Here is a 25,833-nt window from a genome sequence, read left to right as displayed (position 1 = left end):
TGTGTGTGTGTGTGTGTGTGTGTGTGTGTGTGTGTGTGTGTGATTGCATTACTGGAGCAGCAAAGACTCTCTGCTCACTTTTAAGACTGAACAAGGTTTGTCTAATACACCGTGGTGGAAAACAAGCACGCTGAGCAAACTATTATTTTTCAAGGCTTTTAACTGACAGTGGGAAATAAAGACGCAGTGTGTAGCCGCGTTAAGCATCGTGATGTACATGCAAATTGACACGCTAACACACACACGTGCACACAAAGTCAGTCTCCAACGGCCCCTCAGCAGAGTGAAACCTTTTTCCAGCATGCTGACCTGAAACATACAGTACATGAGTGTGAGGGAGACAGGGCAAGGTGCTAAATTAAAAATGATAGTCTCTTGATGGGCTTTAAGTGGTGTTCTGGACCTAGGCTGCCCCCTCCCCCCCTCCTCCCATTATAAAAGCTTAATGCTGCAGAGGGCTGTTTCTGCTGCCAATCCTTCAGTAGACCTGCCTGCTTACGTAGCCTTTTAGCACCTTTAAGGTCACGCATAGGTAAAAAATGATTATAACTTTAAACGTACATAACAAAAATAGGACATTCAAAACACTCATCACAGATGGAGATATTTTTTACCCTAAACAATCATCATCTGCTCTGGGGAATGGCATGAGAATAATTAAATGATAAACTCAAAATGGATGAATTTAGATCTAAACTCAGAACATCTCTCTTATCCGCCATAATCCAATCATAAACAGGCAGTTTTCTCACAAGGTGACTTTGCTGTGGTAGAGTTTCAGGACCACTACTGATAACAGAATGATTGTCATGTCAGCATGCTGCTGAATTTCCCCTCACATGCACACAGACTCAAACACAGTCAGTGCTTCACAGTTAAAGTGGGCGCAGTGCACCGTGGAATATCCACCCAGGTGATGCATAGCTAACAAGGGTGAACTCAAGTAATTTTTTTCTGCATGGTACACAGCTGTTCTGCAGTATTTGTTTAACACCATGGGATTATCCTCCCTAGATTACTTGTAGGGAACTATGTAGCTAAAAGTAGCTTCAGAGGAGACTCTGATGTGGCCGGCTTGGGTCAGGAGTAAGGCAGATTTGGTTCTGATTGAAGCATCCCCTTGGTTAATCAACAAATCCAGTCACGTTTGCTATTTTTAGCTACTTATTTTCAGCTGAGAGTACACATGTAATGTGGGACTAATTACTCTTTCCCCTCAAAACAAACACTGTAAAACTGGGTCTCGTTTGCCAAGTTACCAGTAGCCACGATTTTGGATTAAAACCTTCAGTAAGGTTACATAACATTAAATGTTTGCCATCCATCAAAGTAATTAAAATTATGCCATCCAATTTTCTGAATTACAGTTTTTCTCAATCGCTAAACCCACTTTTTAGAATCTAAATTCATTTCTTCAAAACAAGAGCATAGCCATCTAAACAGAAACACACTTGCCATAACTCTGAATATCTTTTGCAAAATGCACTTACATGACCAAAACTGAAAATACTGGTCACAAAAAAGAATAAGTCGATCGAAACAGAACAAATTGTCCTCTAATGAGACAAATGTGTTTTCATAACTGAAACTCCGGTCACCATAATAACCCATTCTACCATAACAATATACATTTCTTGCAAAGTGCTCTAAGGCACTCAAAACTAAAAATACCCCTTCCAAAACCAGATACATTCTCCAAAAACAAACATTTGTTAGCTCATGAGAAGACTATTTGAACAGTCATTACTAAGTGGCACACTAAATACTGACTACAATCATCAATACACAAACCTCAAGCTATCGATATTGGAAACTGAACGGAAAACTGACAAGTTGGGAGAAACAAACTTACATATAGGAAAAACAGAGTCTTACTGTAACTATGCCATTGTTTTTATTGTCTCATTTTCAGAAGAGCACCGTAACAGAAACAAAAGACGAATAGCAATACACTGGAAAAAAATAACATGGGTAAATGATGTAAATCAGCAGTAAAGCAGAGAATGAGATCTATATAACTTTACTGATCTGCTCTTTGGCGTCTGTCTGGCCACATAGCCTCATCTACGTCACAGCGTATGTCTTCCCTTGCAAGGCAGCGTGGGAAATATCTCCTTGCGTGTCGACACCACCCTTGACAGGATTCCGCAGAGATGTCCCGACAGCCAGCATTCATTGCGTCCAAAAGGGGCATTCTGTCATGAGGATGATGGTCATAAACCTTCCATCTCCAGGCAGAGAAGAACTCCTCAATGGGGTTTAGAAATGGGGAGTATGGAGGGAGGAACTCCATGGCCATGTGTGGATGAGCCTCAAACCATGCCCTCACGTCACGAGAGTGGTGGAATGCCACATTGTCCCATATGACCACGTGAACCGACCTCACTTGATCCCTCTCTTCTGGTGGCACAAGTCCGTCATACAGGACATCCAGGAAGGCAAGGACACGTTGCGTGTTATATGCTCCCATTAAAGGGATGTGAGCAAGGACGCCTTGTGTCGAGATAGCCGCACACAATGTTATGTTTCCTCCCCTTTGGCCTGGAACAAAGACTGTCGCTCTTTGCCCAATAAGGTTCCTCCCACGTCTCCTCACTTTGGAGAGGTTGAAGCCTGCTTCATCCACATATACAAAAACATGTGGTAATGCATTGCCTTCCAGCTCCATCATTCGCTAAAGAAAATGAAACAAACAGAGGACCGTTTTACATTACTGTAAGCAGTCAGACATACTAAAAATATAGGCAAGCCATCAGTGTGATTGAGGTCCTTACCTGTACATACCGGTGCCTTAAATCCTTCACACGGTCAGAGTTGCGTTCAAAAGGAACCTTATAGATCTGTTTCATTCTGAGGTGTTGCCTCTTTAACACCCGGTCAATGGTTGCAACACTTATAGACTGAATGTTACTGAAGACATCCTGGTCTGCAATTATTCTGGCCTGAATCTCCCTTAAGCGGATTTCATTGTTGGCCACAACCATATCAACAATGGCAGACTCTTGTTCTGGAGTAAAGGCCTTTCGTCTGCCACCAGAGCGGGGTGCTCTTTCAGTTCTATCAATAAATATTTGAGAATGTTATGTACTGTAATATAAAAACAGTGATCGAAACCTACATCAAAATAGAAATGCATGAAGTGCTGTAAAAAAGGGTTACAGTAGCTTACCTATTTTCGTGCCTGAAGATCCTAATAATGGATGCCACTGTTGATCTCGGTATATTGGGCTGAACCCTTTGGCCAGCCTCACTGAGGGACATGCCATGGTTTATGACGTGGTCCACAATAGTTGCACGGGTGTTGTCCGAAACTACTGTTCGCATTGGTCCCCTTTCAACTCTTCCACCACGCATACGTACAGCCCTCCCTCTTCCTCTCTGAACATGAGGGTTCCCTCTTCCTCTCTGAACATCAGCTCTCCCTCTTCCTCTCTGAACATCAGCTCTCCCTCTTCCTCTCTGAACATCAGCCCTCCCTCTTCCTCGCTGAACAACAGGGTTCCTTCTTCCTCTCAGAGCTCCTCTACCTACTCGATCAGCCATTTTGTTTACACAAACATCTTACTGAAGTGAGGGAGGTCTTTTATAGGATTCTCACTAATTACAATTACTATAGGAAATTCATTGATGTCAGCTGTGAGCAATTCATTTACATGGAAGTGAAGTACTCAATTCACCCCAATACAAAAAAAAACATTTCTCAATGTGCAAAAAGGAAAAGACCACAATTACTGACTGTAAAAATGTTGTATCAGCTATAGCTAATCCTCCCCATATGAACATCTCAAAGACCTATGCAAGTCATATCAACACTATTATAGCTTTACCGGCACCATTTAAAAAAATATTTTAAGTACAGTCATGCAAATTCTATCATGTAAATGTTTTCAATGTAACATCATTACTGTAAGGTATACAGTACATTCCATGGAGTTACCTTTTTCAATGGAGTGATTGACTGATAACAAGTGTTAATATTTTGCACATCAAGTGTCAATTAGTGTAGCTATGGTCTAAGTTTATGAGGAAGTGTTATCCACTGTGAGAAGATTATTTGTTGTTTTGTAGACATGAGTTACACAACAGATTTTTGATCTTTGTGTAGAGAATTGTAACTTCAGTTAGAGAATTGTGTGATCTGTTTTGCAAAACACTGCTTAGCATCTGCATTTTGTGTGATATCAATGAGAAATGGTATACTGTTGTAGAGAAATGGTTTTCTGTTTCGATGGCTGTGCTGTTGGTTTGATGAAAGGAATTTTGATTCTAAATAGTGGGTTTAGCGATTGAGAAAAACTGTAATGTAAGGTGTTTAAATTGTAAAAATCGGACTGAGCCCTAGTTGAATAATCTTGCAATGCGCCAATGTTTTCCAACAACTTTCTTCTTTTACCTCTAATTGATCCCCTTGTGTGTTAACAGGAAAAGTCAAAAGCTTCGTCTTTTTCCCTTTGATGTTAAAGAGTCTGGCTAATTGTGCAGGCAACCAAGGTTAACCTAAAATAATGTGTGACCACGGAGTGTACATCTACAGTACAAGTACAGGGAAATGTACAGTCAGGCTTTCTTTTAGGGGGGTCAAAGTTTAGAGCTGTTCCCAGGTCTGAGGCCCAGGAGGGGCAAATGACAAGTTATATATCGATGAAGTTATTGAAAAAACAGTGTTAAAAAACATCAGGAAGAGCGCTACATAACTTTAGGTTTTAGCAGCTAGCATGGCTAAATAACATAACCAAGGGTTATGTTATTTAGCTAACAATAGCTAAATAAAAGCTAACAATAAAAGAGGTTGCTGAGTTACATACTGATGCGTTTCACTACTTTGAGTAAAGTAACTTGGAAGAAACTTAAATAAATACAGTTTTGGAAGTTAGTAGTTGGTTCAGAGCAATATAAAACAGATTTTAAGGAGGAAATTATGACACTATGACTCCTCCCCATCTAAATCTATAATCTAAGCAGATTATAAAAAGATGTATAACAAATGTATTCAATCATCTATTTACATTAATCATTTGGAATGTGGTTTATGCAAATAACCCCCAAAGATAACAATAACAAAGTAAAAGGACAACATTGAAAAACATTTTTGTTTTTGAGACTGATTTGATTTGTCCTCTGTTATCCTATTTTTTATTCCTTGTGTGTATCACAACAACAACAAAAACTTCTAATAAGATTTACACAATAGCACATTAGCACATTTCTAAAAAAATAAATGTTGGAAGGCTTAAACAGCAACATTACATAAACAAAGCTTTACCAAGCAATGCAGTCACATTTCATACAATTCATAATGAATAAAAAAACAGAGGATGAATAATTCAGTACTCCACTGAGCTGAGGTGAGTCCCTACAGCAAGAAACAAAAACAAAATACACTTAAATAAAGTGCAGTTTGTACAAAAGGTTGTGATTTGTTTCCAGGGAAATGCAAAATCTTTATGATAACAGACATACCTAAACTGGCATGGCAGTTTACTGTCAGTCACACTGGTGTATAGGCAGTGCTAGTCACCTGTTTTATGTGATTCAGAATGCAAATAATTAAGCTTGGACAAGTGATTTGCAAAATATGATCACATCTGCGCCAATTTCCAAATCCAACACTTTAGTGTGCAGAGACAACCAGAGATACAGAAATAGCAGTAAGCCCATTTAAGGTAATTTGAGAAGAAATAAGAGCTGCAGAGGAGAAGAGAGGAGAGGCATCACCACCATGTTTACAGCCCAATTCCCTAAAGATGTTTTCGATTCTTCTCTCATTACCATTATTTATGTCACCTTCATCTTCCCCAGCGGACACATACACATATCAACACAAGCTCAAGAGCAGCTTGATAAAATCTACTCATCTGCTACGTCCAAAGTTAAAGAATCCTTCTTGAATCCAAAACCAGACATTCTCATATGAGCAGTTGAACACACAAGTTGGATTAAATCAAGCAGCAAATAGAAGACAATTGGAGAGGAGACAATGCACAGTTAATTGAACCAGCTTGGGGAATCTATCTGTGCCTGGCTGCTATGGGAAACCCAGATAAGGGCTGCATACGTGATGAAGACACAGTGAAATACACACTCTCAATAATATTGACAGTGAAGCACAGAATGAAACAGTGGCCTCTTGTCTGATCAAGTAAACGTCTGTCTCCCAGTCATTATCTTCAAACCCTGAGGTAGACTAAGGATAACTACAGTAAGTGTTGTAGTGTGTGTTTGTGTGTGTGTGTGTGTGTGTGTGTGTGTGTGTCTGTGTGTGTGTGTGTGTGTGTGTGTGTGTGTGTGTGTGTGTGTGTGTGTGTGCGTGTGCGTGTGCATGTGCGTGCGCGTGCGTGCGTGTGTGTGTGTGTGCGTGCGTGCGTGCGTGTGTGTGTGTGTTTGTGTTTAGCAGTCCCGGTCTGCTTCAGGGTCACCATTGCTGCAGAAAGAGAATCTCATTATGGTGTTTACTAGGGGTGCACCGAATGGGAAATTCTTGGCCGAAAGCGATACCGAAAATAGGAAACAGTTGGCCGAAAACCGAATGCCGAAAGGCCGAAAATGATTAATAGTATATATATATATATATAATGTATACATTTTTTACCAATGTTGTTCAGCTACCTAATTATGGAAAAAGACATGATTATGGCAAAACTTAACTTAACTTAACTTAAATAATAATCACTATTATTGGTCCATAAAACATTTATTCAGCACTTTTGAATGCATCCATTACATTAATTCCAAGTCAAGTGCATTTTCTTTTCTCTGTAGGATAACTACAACAAAGTGCATTCAGAACAAAGCCAAAGTGCTTTAAACCTGCATAAACTTCTAGGCCAGTAGGCCTACAACAAAATAGTGTAAATAAAGACTGTAACAGCCAGGCCTTCAACAACAACAAATGCACCTATAAGTTTGGTAACCTAACGTGTTGTTGTGATGACGTAATCAAAACACGACAAGCACGGCGCGCGACCATGCTCGCGGCTGGCTCAGAGCCAACATGTCTGCCGCTTGGAGACATTTCAAAATATCAGAGAGAGAGGCGCGGATTGCGATTTGTAAAACGTGTTCAGCTGACATTTCTCGAGGGGGAAACCATTTTCGGCCGATAATTTTCGGTGGCCGAATATTCGGTGCATCCGTAGTGTTTACCTCAGTGATTACAGTAGACACGTTAATCCTTTTAGTTCCACTCCATTTGACGCTGCTGATAATGTAAGACATTTTGCAGAAAAATCTTTGTGCGTTTTTGATGCGTGTGTACGTGCGTGCATGTGTGGGTCCCGCTGTAACAGATATAATGAGCCAGTGAGCTTTGTTGGGGCTGCGCTTATTACATACTGTAGTTGGAATTGAGTTTTCCATGTTTAATGTGCATATCAGTGTGTTACAAAAGAAAAACGTTTCATTGATAAAATAGTCAAGATTTTACGAAGCTGAATAAACACAGTAATTCACAAGAGGGGAGAGATTGAGAAACACTTTTGAAAAATAAGAGTGAACATCTGAAAAGTCTCTTCTATGCAGGGATTTATTCCATACCAGAATTTAGTTTGTGAGAAATGCTTCAGTGGAAGGAAAAACAGCTGACGACTCTGCAACAAGGTCATTCTTATTATTAAGATAATCTGCTAATTAGGAGAGCTATTTATATTTGAATACAGCTATGGGAAATAAATGATGGTACCGATGGACGCTAGCTGCTTTATCAGATGCTGAGGTCATAACGTCATAACGTCTTCCAGTTAGTTGTAGCCCTAGTTTTCCTAAAGTCTTGTAGTTTTGTATTATTTTAGAGGCCTTAATTTGTCTTACCTGTGTGGTAGTGCAGATGCAGGTCCTGGCTGTGGTCTCCTGTGGTCATGGGGTTAAAGGTCACAGTCACCTGCATGCTCTCGCCTACATCGAGAGTCCCAAAGGGGGGCGTCACAGAAAAAGGGCTGTAAAGGAATAGAAAGCTATTTGAAAAAGTGGGAAAACAAATAGAAGTAAAGGCATGACAGATAAGACTTAAAGGGCCCTATTATGCAAATTATCATATTTCATAATTGTATTTTGTGCCTCTACTCTGACATGTTTACATGTTTTAATGTAAAAAAAGTGCTTTATTTTGATCGTAGACTTAATACTATCCTGTACTGACTCTCACCTCTTTGTGTCTAGATTGAACTTGGCCACAGCATTTCCTATGTTGCGGACCAGGTGAGTCCTCTCTGTGGAGGCTTTCACTGTACAGATGGGTAAATGGAGCTCATCGTGAAAATCAAGAATGCCACGTGGCCCGATGGCAAGTATTGGTACCTCAAACCGCTCCCTCTCCGTCACACAAACCAGTCTGTGGTGGTAGTCCTAGATGAAAAAAAAAAGTTCAAATATCAAGAAATATCAAGAGATCCATACAAACTTAACACAAAAAGTAATGAGGCCCTCACTGCAGCTTTCTAGTAGCTAGTTGACCGGGACAACCTTTTACAACATTCCATGTCTGTAAAATGACTTTGCCCCCTAAAGCAATTTGTGTTTGGTAGATTATTTCTATGCTGTAACAATACTTTTTTTTTAATACCGTTGGAGAACCTGTTTTCTTACCTTTCCAATGGTACCACATTTGTGAGGAACAAGCATTTGTGGGATGAGCAGCAGAGCTAAGTATGTGGGGTGTGCCCATGAAAAATTACAAATCTCATTTTGTTGCTGCTGGCTCTAGTTTAAAGTTTAGTTTAGTTAAAAAAAATAAAACTGTTACTTTCAAGACCTCCTCACCCTGGTTCACACCCGCACTGTGTAAAATGAAGCAGCGAGGCCGCCAACTTGAACGTATTTCAAAGAAATAATCCATCACAGTCCATTACATAAGCTAAAAAACTCCATCTCATGCATACAGAGATGCTCTTATTGCCGCTAAATCTGCCTACCTCTCCAACATCTTCACTAACCCCTCCCGTAACCCCAGGACCCTCTTCTCCACAGTTAACAAGCTCTTCAAACCCCGTGCTGATAACCTCCCTACTTCTACTTCCGCTACTTGCAGCTCATTCCTCCAGTTTTTCGCAGACAAAATTAACGCCATGAACCACTCCTTCTCAGCTCCATCTGACATACAAGCATTTCCCCCAACCTCCACCGCTACCATTTCTCCCCCCATCTCCCTTGACCTCCTGACTCCTCCTCCCCAGCGCCGCCTCTCCCAGTTCAACCTGGTTGCCCCACTTGAAATACTCCATCTGATCGGTTCCTCAAATCCCACAACCTGCTCCCTTGACCCTCTACCCACTCCTCTCCTGAAGTCCTGCCTCCCTGTCCTCTGCCCCTATCTAGCTAACCTTTTCAACTTCTCGCTGTCCCATGGAACCGTCCCCTCTGCCTTCAAAACTGCTGCCGTTACTTCAATCCTCAAAAAACCTGGTCTTGATCCCTCCTCCCTCACTAATTACCGCCCCATCTCCAACCTACCATTCCTCTCAAAAACTCTTGAACGCATTGTAGCCAAACAAATTCACTGCCATCTCCAAACCAACCAGCTTTAGGAACCCCTTCAGTCTGGATTTCGTCCTCACCACAGTACAGAAACTGCACTCGTCAAAGTCCTCAATGACCTCCTCACCTCTGCTCACACTGGTTCCCTCAATATTCTCATCCTCCTCGACCTGAGTGCAGCCTTCGATACCGTCAGCCACAACATCCTGCTCACCCGACTCAGGGACATTGGTATTGAAGGTATTGCACTCAGATGGCTCCAGTCCTACCTCACTGAACGATCCCACTTCATCTCCCTCCCCAACCACTCCTCTGCCACAGCTTCAGTCACCCAAGGCGTTCCTCAAGGATCAGTACTTGGCCCCCTCCTCTTCATCATTTACATCCTGCCCCTCGGTCAGATACTCCGCCACTTCAACCTGGACTTCCACTGCTATGCTGATGACACTCAGATCTACCTCAGCACCAAATCCATCCATAACCCACCCCTTACCCACATCGATTCCTGTCTGACAGCTATTAAAACTTGGATGCAACATAACCTCCTCAAACTGAACAGCAACAAAACAGAACTCCTCCTAATTGGCTCCAAATCCACCCTCAGCAAGGTCACTAACATAACACTCACCATCGATGGCACCAATGTTTCCCCCTCCAATCAGGCACGCAACCTTGTTGTAATCTTTGACCCCACCCTCTCCCTCGAACCTCACATCCGCCAAACAGTCAAAACCAAATTTTTTCACCTCTGCAATATTGCAAATATCCTACCCTCTCTCACCCGCCCCGCAGTCGAAAGACTAATCCATGCCTTCATTTCCTCCCGCCTTGACTACTGCAACTCACTTCTTTACGGCATCAGCACTACATCCCTCAACAAACTCCAACGGGTTCAAAATGCAGTTGCATGTCTCCTCACGCATTCCAAATCATGGCATCACATCACCCCAGTCCTCAAAGACCTCCACTGGCTTCCTGTCTCCCATCGCATCAACTACAAAATGCTGGTCCTCACCTACAAAGCACTCCACCATTTGGCCCCCCCTTATCTCACAAACCTTCTCACTCCTTATCAACCCCAACGGTCCCTCAGATCCACCGCAGCCGGACTCCTATCCATTCCCACATCCACACTCTGCAGCTTTGGGGACAGAGCATTCTCAGTGGCAGCTCCTAGGCTCTGGAATTCCCTCCCCCAAGATCTCCGTGACTCTGAGTCCCTCACAGTCTTTCAGTCCCGCCTCAAAACACATATTTTCAAATCTGTCTACCCATAAGCCCCCCCACCTCTCAAACAACTTCCTCTTGACTGCCTTTTTATTTTTTTTATTTTACTATACTTACTTGTTAGCCTGTCCTTGTTTGTCTACCCTCCCTCATATTGTAAAGGGTCTTTGAGTTGTGAAAAGTGCTATATAAATAAAATGCATTATTTAGTGGGAATGCTGTTAACAGCATTCCCACTAACTGTTCTTCTACGGACAACATTTTTATTATTATTCCGCCGGGTTATTTTGGCCCTCTTCTCCTCCCGCATTGAACATCGCAGAAACTCCTTTCAAACAACAAAACGTTCAGCTCGGTCGGGAATCGATTGCTATTACTTTTCTCATTCATAACTTTCATAATTCCAGAGATACATCCCATAATACATCACATTTTTAACATTGAAGTCAATGGAGGAAATCGTCAGACTTCAACAAATCTTCATGCGAATTCAACTGCTAACTGTTCATATATACTTTCACTCAGAAACCTCATTCCAACTTTAAAATGTTACACATCCTTCTGACATAATTAGTGTAAAACAACTTTTAAATCTGATTCTTACTTTTAGAGATATTAAACATTGTTCAGACCTTGTTTTAGAGGTTTTCTTCACATTTTAACCTTAACTAGAGTGTTTGATGTTACAGCTAGAGTGGAGGAGAGCTTGAAATTTGCATTCATATTTTTTTTTTAAACTGCCATAATTCCCAAACCCTACATTCCTGAGACATAATTTATCATGACAAATGTAGGAAAACATCTCGTAGCGTGAAAAATGACAAATAATTAAGCAAAAATAATTAAACAAAATGCTTTTTGAGGGCATGAAGTGACAAAAACATTCAACATTCCTCCATTAAACCCCATTGTAATTTCAGGCAGATATTTCCTCACGGCAGCAGCCGCACACCTTTAGTTAAACTGCCAAAAAGGCCACATTATTAACCCGAAACTACACAAAAATTACACTTCAGATACTCAACTTCCTTGACATGCTTCACGATTTGAAATTTCACAGATATCTGTTACGGTTCTTCCACAGAACGTTCACATGTAAGAGGTTTATCTCTCATTCAGAACAATGAAGCCTTTGATCTCTACAGAGCTCGTTAGCTCAACTATAAACACCTGTGTAATGGAACACGATGATGTCATCACTCCAACTGACATGCTCAGAGCAGCAGACTTCAGAGAGCAGTGTGCTAACAGTCCAGCCGTGAAGACATCTACATGACAGTTTTGAGATTTCTTCAAATGCCGTTGCCATGGCAACACAACGCTCGCCTTGAAACACGGTTTTCTCATAACTTCAGTGAAAATACTCATAACAGCCTAGAACTTCACAGGTTTGGTAACGATGCAGCCATCAACGCATCTAAGCGTAGTATGGGGTGTCATCAAATGCCGTTGCCATGGCGACGGACCACTCGCCATGAAACACGATGTGGCTGTAAATCCAATCGACACGGTCCAATCGTCCCCCAATCTTCACTTGTATATCACCGGTCTGTGCCTCAACAGCTCTACGACAAATCTGAGATCTCACCATAAGCCGTTTCCATGGAAACGCATCCCTCGCCATAAAATATGATGTCGCTATAACTCCTATGAAAATGTTTAAAAAGTGCTCAAATTTCACATGTGTACTAACAGTCCAGCCATGAAGACATCTACGGGACAGTTTTGAGATTTCTTCAAATGCTGTTGCCATGGCAACACAATACTCGCCTTGAAAAACGGTTTTCAAAAAACTTCAGTGAAAATACTCCAAACAGCCCAAAACTTCACAGGTTTGGTAACGATGCAGCCATCAACGCATCTAAGCGTATTAAGGGGTGTCGTCAAATGCCGTTGCCATGGCGACAGATCATTCGCCATCAAGTTAGTTCAAAAGTTTGCAGTTCAAATATTCTGCGGCTTTTCCAAGCCTTTTTACTTTCTTTTCTTCTCTCATCACACATTCAAACCCCCACTGTTCATGTATCATTTTAATCTAAATTCTTCACTTTCTTCTTACACATTACCTTTCAGCATAGCAGTTTAGCATCACATTTTCAGCATAAAGCATTCCCACTAGGAATTTCTTCATGAATTGCATTCTCTAGTTATTATTATTATTATTAGTTTAGTGCTGTTTGGTGGGTTGGATGATTGAAGTCTGATGAAACAAGACATATTGGCAACAATTGATTTATTAACAATTGATTCATTTAACAAGCAGCCTCGGTAGTGGGTGGAAGAATCAAACACAGCCACAACAGCCTCTCCTCCTCATGCTGGTCACCAGCCTTCTCACACTCTGCTGTGGGATGGCATCCCATTCTTCAACCAACATTTGTCCCAGGTCAGCCAACGTGTCTTTGTTGGTCACTCTGGCACGGACAGCAGAGCCAAGTTAATCCCAAAATGGGGTTCAATGGGGTTGAGGTCAGGACTGCAGGCCATCATCTCCACTCCTACTCTATCGGTGCAGCAATCAGCAAAGCATTCTCTGCGTCTTATCCACACTGTGACACTACAATCCATGTGCCGTAGGCAGAATCTGGACTCATCGCTGAACATAATGTTCCTTTACATGTTGAGGTTCCAGTGCTCTGAACATAATGTTCCTCCACATGTTGAGGTTCCAGTGCTCTGAACATAATGTTCCTCCACATGTTGAGGTTCCAGTGCTCTGAACATAATGTTTATCCACATGTTGAGGCTCCAGTGCTCTGAACACAATGTTGTGAAGGAATTAAATATATCTGTAAATATTCTCATATTCTTTTGTGATCTCCGAGTCTGGAATAATGACCAGAGCTAGCTTACAGTCTGCTGATCTGTGGGACCGATTGCTGCACAGTGTGGTAACAGTTTTTTAAATCAGCGGCTGTTGCCTCTTGTGTTTGGTAATGCTCTTTTAGTTCCAGAAAGAATATATCCATAGATCCATATTTTCTTTATGGGTCAGGCGTTTTTTTTTAGTTTTAGGGAAGCGTCGCAGTTCACCTCCATGCACAATTGAAAAATTCTGGCTAATCTCACAAAAACTGTCTGGGAAACGCCGTCCACCGGCTACACCCATAAGTAAATAGATTTCTATGTTGATGATTGACATCTGACACAGCTAATCGTGATAGCCCTCTCTTGTTTTCTAAACACCTTTGGATAAAAGAAAAGTTTTAAATGGGTGACTGTCAATCAAGTGGAGGACATCGGCTAAATGTGTGGGACAAATGATAAGAATGCTGTGCAGTTCTGCGCAAAGCGGGACACCTGGTCACCCTAGGCGGAACACACACATTATTCTCCACTTTTGGTAACATTGAGAGATGAGGCAGGCTGAGGTCTGTGCTCTCGGAGTGCCCTTCCAACTTCTAGTTTTGATTGATCCAACCAAAGTATTTGACAAAATGTCAATGTAGACCAGATGTTATGGTAATTAAATGATACCTAAATGCATAATCAAAGGACAGAAGTTATTATGGTGCATCCTCTGTAGATGAAGAATGTCTGAACCAAATTTTGCAACAATCTATCCAAAGGTCCTGATATAGATTTTGAGAAGGCGAGAGATTTAAATAATATTCATCTCATGGTAGAGCTAAGAGAAGTAATTGGATCCTTGATGTTCTTAGGATTCATTTCATCTGTGGGGACCATGAAATGTCCATCCCAATTTTTACAAAACGATACCAAAGATTTTTTAGAAGATCCATGACACTAGTTTATTTCGTCTGTTCACTTACTGCCTGAAAGACCGTTCATGGAATAATTTAACCTTCAATATGAATGTTGATTTATTCAATGTTGAACTTTGTTTATCAGTTTTCACTTCCTCCGATATCATCAGCAAAAGTGTCAACAAAAGGATGTGCTAGTGCAACTTAATGCCTGATCTTTGACCCTTGACCCTTTCAACCATTTCCACAGTGTGCATACACATATGAATTGTAAGGGTTTCCAATTTATTGTACAAACTTTGATTTATTTTTGATGATCTGATTAATCTATGTACTTTTGCCTTCAGTAGGAGTGCTAATTTGGAGTACTATATATCTCAATTTACAACTATATGTTCTTCCCTATAGGAAGGGGTGGGCAGGCCATCTGGCAAACCAAGATTTTTCCCTGGGGGCCATAGTGCTTTTTGGACAACACAGCTGTACTTTTTTTAATTTGTCTGGTCCTTGCCCAATCCTATCTCTCTCCCCCTGTCAACCCCTTCAGGCTAAGTGCCTTCATTAAACAGTGCAACGCAAGTGCAACGCAAGTGCAACGCAAGTGCAACGCAAGTGCAACGCAAGTGAACGCAAGAGCAACGCAAGAGCAACGCAAGTGCAACGCAAGTGCAACGCAAGTGCGTGCGTGCGTGCATGCGTGTGTGTGTGTCTGTGTGTGTGTGTGTGTGTGTGTGTGTGTGTGTGTGTGTGTGTGTGTGTGTGCCAGCCAGCCAGCCAGCCAGCCAGCCAGCCAGCCAGCCAGCCAGCCAGCCAGCCAGCCAGCCAGCCAGCCAGCCAGCCAGCCAGCCAGCCAGCCAGCCAGCCAGCCAGCCAGCCAGTCCAATTCTCCTTCAGGTTGATCAGAGTGGTGCAGTGTGCAGTATTATTCTATGTAGGCCGACCCGACCCGGGAATCAGCATCACAAGGACTTCCTTAACAAAGCAATGGGATTTTTTTATTATATTTTCTAGTATTGCAGAAAATAAGATCTGTGGCAGGTAACAGGTTTTGCTCAGCATGATAATCTCCAGATATTAACACAACTTGTATGATTTTTTTTAATAGTAAATGCATCGACAGAAGTTAAAAGCTAATGTTAGGCTATAAAAGAGCTACATCATAGTGGCTTGGCTGCGTATCATCATCATCATCATCATCATCATCATCATCATCATCATCATCATCATCATCATCATCATCATCATCATCATCATCGCAAGGCAAACTCCTGTTCAGCGTGATTACGTTTAGTGGTCAGCACCCACTTCTTAATAACACATAGAAGCTTTGGACAAATGCCGGTGGGGTACTTGCTCACGTAATTTATGTATTAGAACAAAACATGGAAATCCCTTGAGCTTTTTTTAACCATCTTATTTCTGACATCTAACAAAAAATATAATTAAAAAAGCGTTGATTTCAAAATGAAGGATCCTTCAGGGGGAATAATGGTGACTTTTTTTCGAACTCATTCCTGCACCACTCTATTGCTGCAGAAAGAGAATCTCACAAATGAATGAAGGAGAGTTAGAGGAGGAATGGAAGATTGTACAGGTGGAAAACACAATAGGAATAGGAATCAGAAGAAGAAGACAGACGAGAGTAAACACTAACGGGAACACGGTATGGACTCTGGCAATGTTTAAAAACGGGTTATTGGAAAAGAGAGTAAAACTGATTTGGACAGTTACAGGGCAGAAAACCTCAATCAGAGCTACCGGCAATTTAAGTGAATGTTGCTGCAGTTACAGTAGTTGCTTTGCAGTAGAACAGATTATTGTCTCTTAGTGGAAGAAATAGTATCACTGTTAAAACAATAAAATCCTTTAAAGTCAATATTGATAGTAAAATTGTTGTTCTATTCAGTAAGTATCCTTCAGGGTAAGTTGGGGTTCTTTTCTCATTAATGACTTGCTGCATATTATCCCTCACTCATTTTTTGCAGCAGTCAAACTCCCCTCTGTCTGCAGTACCTTGTTCTCCTGCGGGCTGAAGGAGACAGTGAAAGAAGCGGCGAGTCCTGGTGCGACCCGGCTGCCAGCATCCTCTGGTCCGGCCACATGGAAAAAGTCTGAGTCCTGACGCTCCAACTTCACTTTACGTGAAACCTTGACAGAAAAGAAACATGACAAAAAGTTTCAAAAAACTGAGAAATGCCACACTGCAACAAACACACACACACAAACACACACACACACACACACACACACACACACACACACACACACACACACACACACACACACACACACACACACACACACACACACACACAAACACACACACACACACAGATACACACACACACACACACACGCACACACACACACACACACACACAGATACACACACACACACACACACACACACACACACACACACACACACACACACACACACACACACACACACACACACACAGATACACAAGGGATGATTTATTCATTACTGGATGGTGTCTTGTACAAATTGCAGCGATAAATCTTTTACAATCCCCTGTGACCTTTTCCAATCATTTAGTAACAGACAAACCCACATACAAAAACACACACAAGCAGATACTGTAGCCTTTTTCTCCTGCTATGGTCCATGCTGTCTGTTTCTGTTGTTCCATTTCACTGAAATATCAGCTCAGTAGCCCTGTTGTGAGTGTAGCTATTTACATAATAATCACCCATTCACCCACCTTGTCTTTGTTGTAGAGACGTAGAGGTAGTGTGTAGGTTTGTCCAGGAGTGAAGTTCTGGAAGACCAGTTCAGATGGATGGGGCTGGAAAAGTGACTGATTCATACCCACTACGGACAACTAAAACAAAAACAGTAAAACAAAAACAGTAAAATAAAAACAGTAAAACAAAAACAGTAAAACAAAAACAGTAAAACAAAACGCTGTCGTTAAAAAAACACAACATATACAGTACAGCCATCCGTGTCTTACAGTATGTATCTCTAAAAGGCGATTGTTTTTCTTATTGCTTTTAAGGTGACACACACCCAAATTACACACAGTCAATTACTTCCTGTGACTTCTTGTATACGGGTACATTTATTTCCAAAACATTTATTACTAACTTCATGTATTTAGTATGTTAAATGTGTTAAATTTGCATATGCAATCCCGTTTGGACGCATATGAAGCATTTAATTTTGTGTTATTAAAGAAAGCCAGATATGATCTATTCTACATAGTAAAACAAACATGATATCCAAGTTATTTTTAAGGGATAGTTCACCCAAAAATGTCAAAATACATCTTAACTGAAGAACATTTGATTCAAAGAAATAGCTCCTACATGAAACAAATAATGTCTGTGGTTTATCTCGAGTAATCGGGTCATGATTTCTGAAAAGAGGCATTGCTTTGAGTTTTGAAATGTATTTTATCAGCATTTTGAGCGTTTTAAAAGGCAGAAATCTCCAACAGACCTTCCAAAACTCACATTTAAACAATCCAGATTGATTAATAGCACTATATGAAAGAAGAAAAATATGGATTTTCATTGTTGGTACATTTTAATCTAATTGACATTTCAGAATCTATAATGCTTATTTGTAGTCTCTCTTACGGTGTCTGTCTGCTAAATATGAAGCTACAGACACCATCTGGTTGGCTTTGCTTAGAATAAAGACTCGAAGACATGATGAAGCTGATTGTTAATGTGGTACATGACCCCCTGTAAGCTGTCATTTTAAAGATATATTCTAATTGGTGAACCTTAAACATGCTGGTAGTGGGGATTTTGTTATATTTTGGGCAGCGCTAGGCTAGCTGTTTCCGGTCCTTATGTTACCTAAAGCTAACTGGCTAATGGCTCCAGTTTTGTATTGATGGACATGAGAGTAAAATCGATCTTCTCATCAAAGAAATAGAAAATAAGGGGAAAAGCGTGTTTCCAAAAATGTTTAACTATTCCTTTAACAAATATGTCATAAGTTAAACTAAGCCATTCTCATATCCTTGCATCAATGTTAGTCATAAAGTGAAAATAATACGGTTCTATATTGAAGTTCTGCTATTTCGGGGCCTTAAGGATGGCCTATTCCTGCTTATCACCTGCAGTTGGCCACAGTGGGGGTTACTGAACATTTATTTTGCATATTGGACAAGTCAACAAAAAATTGGAACAGGGTTGAGATGCAAAAATAGGTCATCCTAATTATGATGAGGGGGCGTTTTTTTAAATTTCATAGACATTTCACAAACTTTTGATGACAGTTAGCTCTTTAAAAGTACAGAGCATTCAGTCACATTGGATGCCCTTTGCCCATCAATTAGTGTCTGCTGACTAAGGGGGAGCAGCTTTGGTACAGTGTAAATGACCTTAGCAGACAGCACAAACTCTGTATGCAGGGGATTAATGATGATATAATGAGATGGTGTCTTTTTTTCATGGTCTTTTTGTCCCTCTGATCCAGCCATCCAATAAGTCACCCATATCCATTCTTTTAATTAGACATATCTATTGAAATGTAAATATTCATTTAGCCCATTAAGACCTAACGTTTGACTCCGTTTAAACCAAGAATGGTAATCGGTGCTAAGGTGTATCAGGACAGCAGATAGCTTACACATCTTCCGGCGCAGACTGAAAACTCATCTCTTTCGACTCCACTTCGAGCGATATAATTACTAACAAAGAACTGCTAACAGAGCACTTATATACTAATAAGGACTGGCTTATCTAAAGCCAGTTGAGTAGCACTTGAAATATTTTGGCTCTATGAAACCTGATGTACTTATATGATTCTGTTTTCTTCAAGGTTGTATCTTGTTGGTCGAACGCACTTATTGTAAGTCACTTTGGATAAAGCGTCAGCTAAATGCAATGTAATGTAATGTGTACAATAAAAAGCTCTAATGGTACAGTCAAGTTTTCATAATAAAACAGGAAAGCAAAGAGGTCCACTAGTATAGAATGAGATTGATAACGCTATAACATGTATTTAAAAAGGCTGATCACACTTTAAAAAGTCACTATACTATTACTACTATGTTAATGTTTAAATACACTTAATGGCTGGGGACTTCCCAACAAATGTACTTTACACTGAAATGCATTTATTTTGTACCATTATCTTCCCTAGTATTGTGTCTGTGTTTATTGTATCCAAGCTGTTTTAAACCAAAATAGACGGGGGGTATTTGGTTAGTGTTTGGTGTTTTTAGCTCATAACGTTTCTGTATAAAACATGAAGTCTCTACAATTCCAGATATATCTAATACATTTTTTAAACACTTTCTTACTGTCGGGGCCCCTCTTCTCAAGGTTCTGATAGCAAATTGGAGTGTCCTATTTCTCATATTAACATTTTATTGTATTGTACTTTTAAACTGTTGTGAATATAATTGAATTGAATTTGAATATAAATGAGACTGGGAACATTTTAAATAGGCAATTGTATACACTTCATTATACATCCACGTGGTGCTGAAGTATTTTGAAGTGAGGAGACAGGTTGTCAAAACCAAATGTAGTTTTCAATGTATTTCTGAGTCTCAAGTGTAATGTAGACTCCCCAGGGTTTATATCTCATAAAGATAAAAGTAAGTAGTTGAGGCTTGTCTGCAAAAGGAAGTGGTAATGACAAACTCCTGTCCGACTTTTATCTTTTGCGGTATGCTGTTGTCACTGTCACAGTTGTTGTTAATAGTGTATGATTAAAAACTAGAATACCCATAAAGTGGTGTAGGAATCCTAAAATATGTAAATTAGTAAGCCTTTCACCACATCCGTTTTCTTTGTCTTGAACAGTTCTTTTAACATTGTTTTTTTGTTTGTAATAAGGTCTGTGTGTTTAACGCAAGTTTAAAGAGGACATTATGCTCTTTTTCAGGTTCATATTTGTATGTTGTGCCTCTACTGTGACATGTTTACATGTTTTATTGTTCAGAATATAATTTCATTGGTTAGCCAGCCAGCTTTGTTGTGATTGGTCAACCGCTTAGATGTCTCCAGTGCCTTAGCACTCATATACAGTACAATGTGTTGGAACGCTAGCCAATAAAAGCAAGAGCGTTACATAGTGTTGTAACTATTTTCAGGAAGTAAACAAAGGAGACCAATGGAGGCGTTTCAGTATGTGGGGGAGTGTGTGGGGAAAAGAGGTTGCATTGACATGTACAAAAACCTATATAACACACTACAGGAGAGGAAAAATCCCCCAAAAAACATAATAGGACTTCTTTAAGAGATTTTAAGGTTTCGTTTTACGGCATTAAATATGTCAGTAAACACCCCACTCTTGAATATCCGAAGCTTCAATGTGACATAAAAACGTAGGTTGCTTACAAGTTACTAAATTAGACTATTAAACGTCATCATGCCAAACGCGAGCGCGCCTTTGGCTTAGTGGTGATGATGAAAGTTGTGTGACTGGGATATAGTCGGTTTTTAGTCCAGCGTTAGTGTCGTACTTCTAGCGAATGCATTTAGCTTCTAAATACAATAAAGCTGTCTTCATTTGTAAAGATCATCCCGCCAAAAAAAGTTTAAATATCATAAATAGAAAACATACAATGGGAAAATCCCATTGGTTTTGTCAAGGGAGCCCAAAAAAAACATGTCTTCCCTGCACCACTGTATTTCAAATTAAAATAGAACTATGACATTTTTAAACAGTTTAATTCATCACTCTATTTGAAATAGAGTGGTGCAGTGAAGACATGTTTTTGTTTAACCTTTCAGTATAACTGTGTTTACTGTAACTGTTTTGGATAGTCACAGCATAGAAAGATACTGTATCAAGCTATGGGCGTAAAATAACAATTTCTGGCATATACTTTGTGATGTGTAGTGTTGCTGATGTCAAGATGTTCCAGGATGTGGGGTTGTTGCATCTCTTTTAGTTTAGCCAGGCGCTCCTCTGTGGACTGCAACATCTCCTGGGTGTACACAGATGGAGTCACCTGCAAACACAAAGCAGCTCATTGTGCTAACTGCACTGTTTCCTGTCTCTTCATTCAGAAGTGATGAGGCATCACATCAAACACAACTGATAGAGAGAAAGGAGATTGTGAGCACAAGAGCTGAAGACTTAAAGCTCTCAGCTCTGACACATATGTGCAAACGCCTGCATTAAGAACATTGACATCAACTGATGTAAAGTGCTCAAAGAATGTTAATAGTCTTCCCTGCGGCGAGGGCTATCTGCAGCTTCTTGAGGTTGCTTTCCTCTCTACACAATCCTCTGACACCTCTGCACCAGAAGCAAAGAAACATCTAACTGCACTTAGCCTATTTCAAGGTTTGGTCAGAAAGATTTTTATCTTAAAATGAATAATGTAGTAGCAGATGGAGTTATTAGGTTTTTTTATATATGCAATATTGAATAGCTGCCAGTTTAGTGTGTATTCATAATACACTTTTTTCTATTATTCAGAGACAACAAAGTTGCGCGAGTAAACACTATTTGTAAAAAGGCAAGTTGAGAAATAATGTTGCAAGATATGGGCATAATAGCCTACATAACTTTTTAACATAGCTGTAGGCTATAATAGTTGCCCTGTTTTATTTACAAATGTTACTTATTATTGCCATATTTACAGCATATTGTATTGTTATGGTGCTTAGCAATAGACATAACGTGGACTACTGAAAAATGTAAGATATTATTTAATGCTATTTGTTGAATTATTTAATATGTATGAATTTGCTTAAGTTTCACCATTAAGTGCAGATGTTCATTTTGACCAGGGTAAAATCTTAGTAAAGCATACTGAATGTTCTACTCTTGTCACCTACAGTAGGCTACTGTGCAGACAGAAGCACACACATAGAGAGTAGAGGCAACAATTTGCTGAGCCGAGGTCATTGCAACAAAACACTGCAGTCAGACATTGATTTGTGTTCCCTGTAAGGACCAGTGGCGGTTCTACGGGGTGGCACGGGGTGGCAGCTGCCACCTCAGAAAAATGCCTTGCCACCCCAGCTGCCACCCCATTTGGCAGCTTTGTTTTGAAAGAAAAGTTGTGGCTCATCGGACATTTATGAGAGAAAATCTCTAATGTCCGAGTGCAAGTGAATGCAGCACAACACGCGAGCCTTGTAACCCCTTTCCCCCCCCCTGGCGCGAGCTTGGAAATATGATTGGCGGCGATTTCATTTGAATGGGAGGACAGCGCAAAACGAGAAGCATTTCGGATACAAGTAGACAGAAGGAATTAGGTATTTGCGGTCAGGGTATGGCTGGGCTAGGCTACAGCCATAACAATAAATGGCTTAGCCCCATCATGAAAAATGATGTTAAAGTAAGCAAAATAAAGTCTGCCAACTCGTGCGGAGTAAATTGCACAGACAGCAGTTAGTAAGATTGATTTCAGTAGCCACTTGTCTGGAAATACCGAAGACTAGAAACGGTTTTGAAAACTTTTGTCACGTAGTGATCGTCTTCTCAATAGAACATCTTTGATAATGTCTTCTGGCCAATCAGAATCACGATAACGGCGTTGTGTTGTTGCAGGAAGTCCCGACTGAGAATACTTTTGCTGTAATACATCTCGATATACAGTACATCGTTACAACTATAAGACCCCACGGTTTGATGATTGATAGGTGTGTGGGCTGTCTTTCATTTTGACACACAGAACAATAGGGGCTATCCACCCTTATCCACAATGTAAAGTAATTCACACAGCCTCTTCCCTCTCCTCTCTGTGAGGAGCAGCAGGTTCAGCTTTCAGAACAAAGTAACAAAAAACTAAAATGACATTCATTTTTTAAAATACGTTGTGTAGTAATATATATATATATTTATTTTTCTTCTTAAGAGAGCACCGGAATGTGTATTTGATGTTAGTATTTCAAAAAATCTCCTGGGGGAGAATCCCCCCAGACCCCCCTGCAGGGGTTGGGTTTTCAACTCTTTCACCTGTGTGGAAATTGCAGGATTGGCTCCAGGTCACCCTTTTTATTTACTACAAGACAAATGTGCCTTTTTATTTCATACAGTTCAATTTGGATTGAGACAGGGAAATAATATAAACCTCACGCGTGGCGTTTCACTGTCAAGGGGAGCCTGTATGTAATTACATTGTAAATACTGACTTGAGCCCCACCACTGTATGGGTTAGCCCTACCATAGATTACCCAACACAAATACTCTGGCGCCGCAACTGTTTGCGGTCTACTATGACAGAGAAGAGCCTGTCAAGTTTGGCTGTACTCAGCATTGAATCAAAACGCACCATAGCTTTAAATCTTATTAAGTTTGTGTGGCGTTTTGCTGATCAAGATGGTAATCGCCACATTCAGCTGTTATAGGCATGCCAACTTGATGCTCTGCTCACGGATGAGTCGATGAGAATAATAAACTGTTAAGATGATGACCTTACATAAATATATGTTTCTTCTTTGTGGGGGTCTGACCCCAAAAAACTGTTTGAAGTCCAGAGAAAGTCAAATAAGACGGTGTGTAAAACTTCACTGCCCAGCCAAAAAAAACAAAACACTTTGAATTAACTAGGCGAGTAGGTACGGGCATTCCACTGGATAATAACTGCAGCGATGTATGTTTTAGCTGAATACACAGTTTTTTTTTTAACCCTAACTGATGCAGTTAGTAATTTCTTTAATGTTTGTTCTTTCTGATGTAAAGTCAAGTTTGTAACTGTTTGCAATGAAGTTGTGGGACGCTGAACTGTTCCTTTGATTCTTTTGAATTATGATAGTAATTACTGGTCTTTCAAATTTGAAGGAGGGTGAGCAAGCATCTTGAGGAACATTCATCATTAACTCCTCCAAAAAATATAGTTTATTTAATAACAACACTGAAGATGTGAATCATAACAGTGATTGACAGCTGATAGGAATAATATGATTGTTAATATTATCATATTCATACAGACACACATCGATGAGACAGTTAATTAATGTATTTATTGCAGCAGTCTGCATATTTGGTACCCCTGCTGGTCTAAGAGTTAAACCAACTCATTCAGTTAAAATTCATTAAATTACGTGTGCCACCTTATATATTGATATTTGAGGCTTTACTGATGTGCCACAATAATCTCATCTAACGTTATTGAGTTAAAATATCAATATTGTGGCTTTCCAAGTTAACATTGATTGATATTACTGCGATTAAATCAGAATATACTTCTGCCAGGGGATGCCACCCCTCAAATTCTCCTGCCACAATGTTGCCACCCCATGAATATTTGTCTAGATCCGCCCCTGGTAAGGACCCAAGGTAATTATTAGGATAATCTGTAATTTGAAGCAGCTTTATTGAAAAGAAAAGAAACATTGTCCAACACGTGGGTGACAGGAAATTAAGCCCCTGATATTTCATGAGAAAAACCTAATTCTTTGTGAAGTTGCAGGCTGTCATGGACATTATATCCTCACCTTTTTTGGCTTGAGAGGCACTTTGCTCCTTAAACACGGAATGGCTGTCATTTTGACTGTGTTTAGTAGCACATTCACCTGCAAAACAACAAAGGTCAAGAAGACAATTGTCATTAGTAACATATAACTTTATATAAATTATCCAAGACGTTGGTTTACGTTAATATGCTCATGTAGCTAATAGGCTAACAGTAAAAGGTAAGGTTATAGTCCTTATTGCAACAAGTCATTAAAACATATTCGCTACTTTTAAAGGAAATTAAGTTAACCCAAGTGTCTTAAAGTCAACTCACGTAACTTATAAGACAATTTGTTTTCTTACAGAAAATAACCGCTTCTTCGCATTTCCTAGGTTTTCACTCACCCTGGCACGCGCTGTTAACAGTACTTTACGTGATGTAAAATATTTGTTAAATGGTTAAATACTCCTTTTCCGTGACTTAACGTTACACCAAGCGTAACAGGGAAACATGTTATGTTGTTGAACTGACAAAATAAGTAATACAACAAGTACGTTATAAACCTACCAGTCCGTAGGTGAATAAACGGGTGATTGAGAACTTCGTTGTGGTTTGTTTCCTCGGCAACGCACTTAACAACGGCCTCCCAATAAACTGTTCTCTGATTGGCTGGAACTCCTTAAAAACCGAAGTACCGGTAAATACTTGATTAAACCTTTTAGGAAAGGTGGATGGTAGTACATTTTGTGGGAGCACAAAACCGATTTGGAAACGTACAAACAATTGTATTTTCCTTAATGTGTTATTTCTTCTTAAAATACATCAAGTTGTTTGGATGAATAACCTAAATGACTGAACTGGAGGAGTTCGGTAAAGTATAATGTTTTTTTGACGGATTTGAGCTTGACGGATCAGTTAGTGATAAATAAACCGTTGTTAGATCACCAAGAATGTCTTTTTACAACTGGGCAACAACAACATTTTCGTCAAAACAACAAGCCAATAACGCCGTCCTCTCCTAGATAGATAGATAGATAGATAGATAGATAGATAGATAGATAGATAGATAGATAGATAGATAG

General features: G+C 40.1%; 2 protein-coding genes across 4 annotated transcripts in view; both read right to left on the bottom strand.

Annotated features, from left to right (window-relative positions):
- LOC307041933 (hydrocephalus-inducing protein homolog) overlaps positions 1–25,615 on the bottom strand; it is a 51,490-nt gene extending 25,875 nt beyond the window's left edge. Inside the window, exons 1-7 of one of the 3 annotated variants that reach the window (XM_079685539.1) lie at positions 25,156–25,615; positions 24,792–24,869; positions 21,224–21,349; positions 17,129–17,248; positions 16,416–16,550; positions 8,141–8,340; positions 7,807–7,931 (exon numbers count right to left, since the gene is read on the bottom strand). In XM_079685539.1, coding sequence (XP_079541665.1) covers positions 7,807–7,931; positions 8,141–8,340; positions 16,416–16,550; positions 17,129–17,248; positions 21,224–21,349; positions 24,792–24,842 — 757 coding nt within the window. In that variant the 5' untranslated portion in view covers positions 24,843–24,869; positions 25,156–25,615. The remainder of the gene's footprint in view (positions 1–7,806; positions 7,932–8,140; positions 8,341–16,415; positions 16,551–17,128; positions 17,249–21,223; positions 21,350–24,791; positions 24,870–25,155) is intronic. The other 2 variants (XM_079685540.1, XM_079685541.1) reach the window with 2 other exon arrangements.
- LOC307041934 (uncharacterized protein) lies at positions 1,251–4,271 on the bottom strand. The gene is made up of 3 exons (XM_079685542.1): positions 3,170–4,271; positions 2,775–3,057; positions 1,251–2,674 (listed from the first exon to the last, which is right to left on the bottom strand). Exons 1-3 carry the CDS (start codon positions 3,541–3,543, stop codon positions 2,021–2,023), a joined length of 1,311 nt encoding a protein of 436 aa, XP_079541668.1. The 5' UTR covers positions 3,544–4,271; the 3' UTR covers positions 1,251–2,020.
- Positions 25,616–25,833: the final 218 nt, after the last annotated feature.

The sequence above is a fragment of the Notothenia rossii genome, assembly GCF_949606895.1.
Source record: "Notothenia rossii genome assembly, chromosome: 5".
Taxonomy (NCBI): domain Eukaryota; kingdom Metazoa; phylum Chordata; class Actinopteri; order Perciformes; family Nototheniidae; genus Notothenia; species Notothenia rossii.
Note: the sequence above shows the minus strand (reverse complement) of the source record. Positions and strands in the feature narration are given on the sequence as shown.

Bases quoted from the DNA above. Each gene is read 5' to 3' on its own strand.
- LOC307041934 (XM_079685542.1), bottom strand. From the start codon at position 3,543: ATGGCTGATCGAGTAGGTAGAGGAGCTCTGAGAGGAAGAAGGAACCCT. The intron at 3,058-3,169 runs GTAAGCTACTGT...ATTTATTGATAG, and splicing joins ATCTTCAGGCACGAAAATAG to AACTGAAAGAGCACCCCGCT. The intron at 2,675-2,774 runs GTAAGGACCTCA...CATTTTCTTTAG, and splicing joins TAAGGCACCGGTATGTACAG to CGAATGATGGAGCTGGAAGG.